This window comes from Lynx canadensis, chromosome C1 (assembly GCF_007474595.2).
Source record: "Lynx canadensis isolate LIC74 chromosome C1, mLynCan4.pri.v2, whole genome shotgun sequence".
Classification (NCBI taxonomy): domain Eukaryota; kingdom Metazoa; phylum Chordata; class Mammalia; order Carnivora; family Felidae; genus Lynx; species Lynx canadensis.
In genome coordinates, this window is record NC_044310.1 from 189,363,760 (window position 1) to 189,372,503 (window position 8,744).

Consider the following 8,744-nt stretch of genomic DNA (forward strand, 5'->3'; position numbering starts at 1 on the left):
GAGTACCCGAATTCTTTCCTAATTTGCAAACCAGAAGCAAAATCATTCATTTCTTGTGATTTTGGTATTTTCTCTCAACAAAATGCTCAATGGAGCTTGGAGAAATAAACTCTTATTTGTAAACTTGCCAGAGATGGTGAATACAGAGCTTTTATTAATAATGTCTACAGACTACTGCTGTCATTGGGTCAAGGGCTCAGAACCAGCAGCTTCATAGTTTTGGAGATGTGAATGAAGTGAATTGGGTGGTAAAAGATGCCTAGATAATTGGACATAATTGGGACTTAGGGAGACTCCTGCACTCCAGGAAATTCTCCAAGTCTCCACTTATCCTCAAAGTGAGCAAGAAGCTTCAGTTTCAAATTGAGTGCATTTTCCATCCATGGATTGGCTTGTTTTGTTCAGTTTTACTTTGAGTGTTTGAGGTTATCTTTTCGACGTAACAGCTAAACCCACGACTTCCTTTCTCGTAAAACCAAAACAAAAAGGCTTTCTATTCAGGTGCCTCTTGTGTGTGCACATGTATAGTACATACCTGGGATCAAAGCCAACTATATAAAGTCCTTGATTCTGTGTGGGTTCAAACACATTTCAAAGCTTCAGGATCCTGAAAGGTTTCACTCTGCTTCCTGAAGACCTGAACACTGCTCCCATAAAGCCATGGCTTGCTTTGGATTCCGGAGGCATGGGGCTCAGCTGGACCTGGCTTCTAGGACCTGGCCCTGCACTGCTCTGTTTTCTCTTCTCTTTATGCCCGTCTTCTCCAAAGGTGAGTGAGGCTTTTGGAGCATGAAGGTGGAGGAGGTGTTTCTCCCACCTGGGTTTCATTTCTTTCAGCAGTCAAGGGCAGTGATTTATAACAAAGCCAGAAGCTAAAGGTAAAACTCCAAACTTCTGGCTTGGATAACTCTGTATTCCAAGACAGCAAAGGGGACAGCTGGCAGCAGCAAATGAGCAGAGATACAGCTCATAGCAGAGTCCCAGGCACTGACTAGGAGCTTAATAGATACATCTGAGTTGGTTTGGGAGACAAGCAATTTCATACACTTCTGTATGATTGGAAGAAATTACTGTAAAGTTAAGTGAGTTAAGAGGAAAGATCTCCACAGTCCTTAATATATTTGAGCTTGGAATCAGGGTGAGCTGAAGATTTTCCTTTTTCAAAAACATTGATTTAAGCAAAACATATCAAGTTTCTTTCCTACCCGATTTGAGATTTTAAGATCCTCGAGTTCACTTTTATAAATGAATCGGCTTAGTTAAAATTTAAGCCTTCTTTACTCAATTCAAAGTCTTAAGGTCTTCAGTCAATTCTATAAACTAGTTAGCTAATTATTTAAAAAATGAAAGCAGTTTGAAACCATAACACACACACACACACACACACACACACACACACACACACAAAGAGAAAGAAATAAATAAAAGGAAGAAGAGAAGAAAGAACACCATCAGTCTGTTTAGCCTAAGATACTTAATTGCCACCTGACCTATCTGTGGATTTCAGATGCAGATTCCCCAGTTTTCAGATGAAATAAAGCTCTTTACAGGTTGATTCTAGGTTTGCTACATATAAAATGATGAGCATTCTCACTGAATTTCAACCTTATCTCTCTCTAGACCATATCAGTTAAGAAACCATGTGGTTTGTACGATATATCTTGGATGCTCAAAGGTATTCCATAATTAAATTATTACCAATAATATTATAAGAAATAGTTATATACATTTTCTTATTCTACATGTTTTGAACATGTAAAGATTAAATACTCTTAGAAGTAATTACCTTTACTTTGTAGAAAATTTATCTCCACCTGTTACTGAGATTCTCCCGCTGAAAAATCGAGTGTGACCAGATTTACTGGTGATAATTGGGAATTTGCCTGGGGGTTGGGGGGAGGGCAGGAAACTTGGTCTTTAGGCTTAGCATCAATACAACAAAGATTATTGGGTGCTCATATGGGCAGATTATAATGGCCGCTCCTAGGAGTTATAAGCCAAAGGCGGAAGCTGCAAATTAGTGCGCAAAAAAACTTTAATACAGGATAGAACTTGATTAAATACTGTGACGGATTTATAACAGTGCAAAAGATGCTCAGAGGATGCTCAGGGGATGCTCTGATAGACTGAGATGAGGGTTGGGGAAGAAGACTGTTATCTAGCCAGCCAGGGCTGCTGGATTAACTCTGGCAAGGGCTGCTACCATGTTGTTCTCTCTTGTGAGGACAGACGTTGTCCAGTTCAGGTACTTGGGAGAAAGGACTAGTGATAGAGCGATTTCTATAGAGTCACTTATACATAGGAAGAGGTGTCCTGGAAACTCAGACTGGAGTGATAGGTTGGGATTAGATCATAGAGGACATAAATGCCACTTATTTCATTTGTTTTTGCAGTCAATGGTATGCAAGGCATCAAAGTGTTTGAGCAGAATTAATTAGTGGCATGGTTCATCCAAGTGTTGAGTGTCACTTGTATGATCGACTGGAGAGGGGCTGAGTTAGTTGCAGGAAGGTAGTTTGACATGAAGCTAAAGTTTTTTTAGATGATGCAAGCCTTTTTGAATGGAGAGCTGGCTTCCTTTATCCTGTAGAAGCCAGAGAGAGAAAGAACAAAGGAGCACGGGAGTGTTCAAGTGGAGGAGAGAGTGGCGGAAGAGGTGGTGGTGGCGGCAGGGGAAGCCCACAGAAGTTAATAGCAGGGTTGCCTCAACCTAGAGAGGAAACGACCCGGTGCCCTCTGCTCTGTGGCTTCCTTCATCTAGCAGCGTCCCTCCTTCTGATAATAATGCTAGGAAAGGTGACGTCCGGTGCAGTGACCTGGGGCTCAGCCTCTCTGGCCAGGTAAATATAGGCAGAGGTTTGTGACGTATGCATTGAGAGGTAAGGTGAAATTCTGTACCTCAACCTCCAAAATTTCCCCTACTGCTCATTAAAGTTCCTGTAGTTCTGTGATAACCATAGAATATCAGAGGTGGAAGGCACTCTGTTCTCATCTGACCTAATCCTCTCTTAGTACATGTGAAGGAAAATGAAGGCTACAGGGGAGGCATGACTCACCCCAAATCAAGTATATTTCATGGTAGAGCCTGGCCTTCAGTTTGTCACATCAATGTTCTTCCTGCTACAACCAACTGCCTTCAAGAAACTCTGTTCTGTAAGGAAACACCTTCATGGAGATGGGCTGGAAGTCAGCTGAGTGTTGGAGGGGATGGATGGGGAGAGAAGGGAAGGGATGAAGAGTATTGGCTGAAGGGAGGGAAGGGCTGGAAGGTGAAGCTGGAGAGTGTCCATCAAAGATCCACTTCCCTCAGCCAGAGATTTTGCCTGAGCCTGGTCGCGGGTGAGCAGGAGTTCACTGAGTTCCCTCTAATTTTCCCTTGTTAGGGATGCATGTGGCCCAGCCTGCAGTGGTGCTGGCCAGCAGCCGAGGTGTCGCCAGCTTCGTGTGTGAATATGGGTCTTCAGGCAATGCCGCCGAAATCCGAGTGACTGTGCTGAGGCAGACTGGCAGCCAGATGACTGAAGTCTGTGCTGCGACATACACAGTGGAGAATGAGTTGGCCTTCCTAGATGATTCCACCTGCACTGGCATCTCCAGCGGAAACAAAGTGAACCTCACCATCCAAGGGTTGAGGGCCATGGACACGGGACTCTACATCTGCAAGGTGGAGCTCATGTACCCACCACCCTACTATGCAGGCATGGGCAATGGAACCCAGATTTATGTCATCGGTGAGCAAAACCTTATCACTAAGCTTACACCTTTTGCATTGCTGTCTTCTTTGCATGAAAACAGTTTTGTTCCTCAACTTCAGGTGGTTCATTTTTAGGATTATGGAAATTCTCCTTAAGAGTTCTTTGGCATACTGCATGGGAGTCTGGTTAATGGGTGGTGACCCAAACAGCGTTCTGACTAAAACTAAAATGGGTTGGGGATAGTGTTTTTTTCTACTGGAGGTTGGGGCACTTACTCTGGAGTGATAAGCACTGTGAAATTTGACTTTGGGCCTTTGATAGGACATTCCTGTAGAAGTGGCCCCCAGCAGTCAGACTTACTTAGGGGTGGACACCAAGGTCTGGAAGCTCTTTTTTTCACTAATGGGGGGGGGTAGTAGGGCCCTTAAGTTTAAAGAGAGTCTCAAGGAAGCTGTGCTTTGTCTTCTGTTGCAGATCCTGAACCTTGCCCAGATTCTGACTTCCTCCTCTGGATCCTCGCAGCAGTCAGTTCAGGATTGTTTTTTTATAGCTTCCTTATCACAGCTGTTTCTTTGAGCAAAATGGTGAGTGCAATGTTGACAACACAACACTTCTGGTGGGGATGCCTCCAGTGATAGCAACTGACCGAATGATGCTGTTGAGTTCAGTTTTCTGGAGATGAAGCAATAAATGCAGAACAGTGGTAAAGGAAGGGCAGTGGTAAAGAACACGCTAGAACCCTTGGCATTGGCCTTTGAGGTTTCAGGATGACTAACATTTTAGATGAGTGTGTTTGACATTGAATGTTTGTGTGCTTCTGAACAGGGTTTCAGTTTGAGTAACCATTTGAACAACACGGGGCAGCTGTTTTGCACTTTATCTTCAAGACAATTGTACTTAAAAACTCTGAAATGTAAGATTAAGTTGGACAAAATGCTGCTATAGAAGACCACTGGATGGATTTTAGTCTTCCCCTCCATGTCACTCCACTTCACCTGGAAGCCATCCCTTGGTGCCACCCTGCTTGTGCCTTGCTTGTCCAAGCTGTAGCTGTCCACCCAATACCTGTCCAGGGCTCCCTGTTATCCAGTCTGCTCAAATGGAGAGTCTTGCCCTCCCCTCTAGCCCAGTGAATGAGAATACAAGGTTTTATTTATTGCAGTGTTGGTGGAAGAGATGGAAATATGGAATCAGGCCTCTTATCGGGATTTCTTTTTGGTGGTTCCTTTCATCTACCTCTGTCTATGGCTTGCTTTTGTCAACACAAATTTCTTCCCTGCTTCTCTTTCTCTCCCTGGCTTCCTGTCTTCCCCTTCCTCTCCTTCTCTCCCTCCCCTTGCCCCTCACTGGATTCCAAGATCCTCTACTCAACCTGTTCAATTGCTGTAGATTCTTCTCACCTCATTTTCTAGAAACTGCCACATGGACACAGAATCTCAATTTACGGAGGTGATAAAAAATGGGCACTAATGTGGGCAAAAAGTTATAAAGAGTATATGAGGAGTGGATATGAGAAATACAGCTCTTGAACAGAGTAACTGAAGTTTATTATCTTATCAAGCTCCTCCCCTCACAGATAAGATGTGGTCGATCACCATAGGCATTTTGGGTGTCCTTTTTAAAGCTTTCTCAAAGTCTCTTACTCCTCTCTTGCAGTCAGGGAAAATGATTGCCATTTTACATCAATAGCACAGAGTTATTTACCTAAAGTGAGTTGTAATAGCTGAATCAAGAAAATCTTCTGGGGCTTATAATTCTGTATGTGGTGAACATTCATTTTTCAACAGGGTAGGGACCCAGTATTTGGTGAGTCCTATTATGTCTAGAAATGGCTTCTGTATTTCTCAATAATAATTACTGTTTCTTTTTTGCATTTGGCAGCTAAAGAAAAGAAGCCCTCTTACTACAGGGGTCTATGTGAAAATGCCCCCAACAGAGCCAGAATGTGAAAAGCAATTTCAGCCTTATTTTATTCCCATCAATTGACACACCGTTATGAAGAAGGAAGAACATTGTCCAATTTCTAAGAGCTGAGGCAATTCTAACTTTTTGCTATCCAGCTATGTTGCTTATTTGTGTATTTTGGGGGGGGATTCATCTCTCTTTAATATAAAGCTGGATGCAAAATCCAGATGAAGTGTACTACAATTTGAAGCAAAGGTGCAGGAAAACAGAGCCAGGATGTTTCTGTCACATCAGATCCAATTTTAGTAAAAGCATCACTCGGGAGCAATATAGGGATGCAGTCTTATGTTGTAGGTGAAGGATATGGGTTAGGGGGTGGTGCTGTCCAAAGAATACAAAGGAAGAGAGTCAGGGAGAGGATGATATTGTACACACTTTGTATTTACACATGAGAAGTTTATAGCTGAAGTGATGTTTTCAAGTTAAAGTTTTGTGCTGTTATTTTTCTTAAATGTGGAATTACATGAAGACTTTAAAAATACTCACGTGGCTATATTTTAGCCAGTGATTCCAAAGGTTGTATTGTACCAATATGTATTTTTTTTTATTTGATAGTATTGTGCATGGGGGCCACATGTGCTTTTGTGTATTTGCTGATGGTTTTAATATAAACACTATATGGCAGTGTCTTCCCACCATGGGTTCAGGGGAAGTTTTATGGAGGGGCTCAGGACACTAATACACCAGGTAGAATACAAAGTCACTTGGTAACTGGCTTGGAAACTGGCTGAGGTCATAACTGATTCTTATAGACACGTTGAGCTGAATTGGTGTTGACATGTGCTTTGGGCTTTTATGTTAGCTCCTTTCAAAGGTTTGCAAGGGAGTCCAGACTGGTGTATCTGATGTAACTCAATAGAACACCAACCTCAAGAAAATGGCTCACTCCAGGGGCCTTGTAGGTATGAACTTCAAGGAAGCTCTAGTTTCACAAGGGCCCCAATTCCTAACACATGGTTCATGCCATGGACAGAAAAAAGCAGCAGGTGGCAGAACGGGGTGATGAAAGTTTCTAAAAACTAACACTGTTGGTGTTTTTTAACTCATTATTTTCCATGAAAATGCAACAACATGTATAATATTTTTAATTAAATAAAAATCTGTGGTGGTCATTTTCCAGAGTTGTCTTTATCTTCCTTATATTTGAATATTGTGTTTCAGGGTTTTTTTAATGTTTTTATTTTTGAGAGAGAGAGAGCGCGCAAGCATGAGCATGGGAGGGGCAGAGAGAGAGGGAGACATAGAATCTGAAGCAGGCTCCAGGCTCTGAGCCGTCAGCACAGAGCTCGACGTGGGGCTGGAACTCACGAACTGTGAGATCATGACCAGAGCCGTAGTCAGACGCTCAACAAACTGAGCCACCCAGATGCCCTGTTTGAGTTTGTTTTTAATTGATCCATTCAGCTGTCAGTGAAGTCTCCATTATTAGGAATATTGGGAACAAATTGATAAAAAGGCAAATAATGCTTCATGAGTCAGCTGTCCATCAGCCATTATCTGCAAGCCATTTTTGGAAGGAACCCCTCCTCTGTCCGTTTGGTTTCTTTACAACTATTTGAGATACAAAGGGGTTAGTGCAGATACAGCAGCGTTTATAAGTCACACAGCATTCTCTTTAGCATAAGTTCTCCATCTCCCCTTTCTTGCCCACGCATGACTTCCTCAGCGTGGCTCCTACGGTTGCCATGGCAACTCCTCTGTTGTCTATTGTGTTCCTCGCAGCCATTTTGATATGCTTCCAAAGTAAATGGAGCTTTTTCTTGTGGCTTCCAAATGGACTATTTCACAAATGTGGGGAAAACATACCTGTGGTCCCGTGTTTTGCTATCAGCTGGCAGACGGGGGCCTGACCCACTGAGCACTCTGTGATTCTTGGTTAACCAATATGTGGCCTCAGTCTGCTTGGTTTCCTCTCAAGGTTTCTTATTCTTGACCTCTATATCCTGTTATTGTCTTGTGAAATGATTGTCAGTGTGGCCAGGGACCACCTGTAACTGAATCAACTGGGTCACTTAGTAAAAATGTTAATTCAAGTGCTTAACCTCAGATGCATTGAATCAGAAGCTTTGGGTGACAGGACCAGGAGTGTGCTCTCCCAGCAAGCTCCCCAGTGCTTCTTATACTCATCAAATTTTGACAATCACTGTGCAGGCAGCCCCCTCACCCTCTTGCTACCCATAGCGCGCTCTCTCTCTCTCTCTTTTTTCAGCAGGTGCTAACAAACAAATAGGACAGCACATATGAGAATTTCACAAAGATTTTAAAAATAAAAATGAATTTGTCTTTCAAAATATGTAGTCACAATTACCTAGAAAGAGCTCCTACTAGGTCAAAGACTGTACTTCTTGCCCTCTTAGGCTTTGATTGGAAGCCATGGAGAAACACACAATTTAGAAGCCCCAGTGGAGAGAGTGATACTATTTCTACTTCTTTAAATGTCTTTAGAGAGAAAATTCTTTGCCATCTTTGATGGCAAATTTAAATGACAAAGGGCCTTAGATGAAGGACCTCTCAGGTATCTTTCAGACAACATTAGACCATGGACTACTTTATATAAGCTTAATACCTGAAATTCTGCCATTAGCTATTGAGTTAAGCATCACCCTCTCTATTCAGTATTAGCTTAAAAAAAATCTTCCTTAACTCAAAAAAGTTTCCTTTGAGGCAGAGGAAAAGGGCAAGAAAGACTGGGACCTGGGCTTCCACTGGAAGGGGAGATAGAAAATATAGAGGTTTTTGGGCATCAAATGAAAGCCTCTTCTGATCCCCATTTTTTTTTTCTGAGGATAGATCCTTTACCTGCAATAATCAGAGAGATTCATTGCCCCCAAATCAGAGGACCAACTTTTTCATGGCATGTCAAACGTCATCACTATTTCCAACTCTGGCATCAGGGTCCTGGGGAAGCCCAAGGACTCCACTCATCTCAATAGGGCTTGGTTCACCATGGAGAGGAAGGCTGGGTACCATAACACTTTTCCCTTGAACCACTGCTCCCAGGTAGGAATGTGGATGACAAAGGGAACATGCTGGAGCTACCAGCGCTGCCTGGATCAGCCCCGACTCCAGCATCTCCCGGAACAT

General features: G+C 42.8%; 1 protein-coding gene across 2 annotated transcripts; it reads left to right on the forward strand.

The window, feature by feature from the left end:
* The first annotated feature begins 430 nt into the window (after positions 1 to 430).
* On the forward strand, positions 431 to 6,777 carry CTLA4 (cytotoxic T-lymphocyte associated protein 4). Of its 2 annotated transcripts, XM_030326749.1 has the most exons (4): positions 446 to 769; positions 3,384 to 3,731; positions 4,170 to 4,279; positions 5,577 to 6,777. In XM_030326749.1, exons 1-4 carry the CDS (start codon positions 661 to 663, stop codon positions 5,679 to 5,681), a joined length of 672 nt encoding a protein of 223 aa, XP_030182609.1. In that variant the 5' UTR covers positions 446 to 660; the 3' UTR covers positions 5,682 to 6,777. The 2 variants fall into 2 exon arrangements, with proteins under 2 accessions (XP_030182610.1, XP_030182609.1); XM_030326750.1 differs by lacking the exon at positions 4,170 to 4,279 and having other exon boundaries at positions 431 to 769; positions 5,577 to 5,644.
* Positions 6,778 to 8,744: the final 1,967 nt, after the last annotated feature.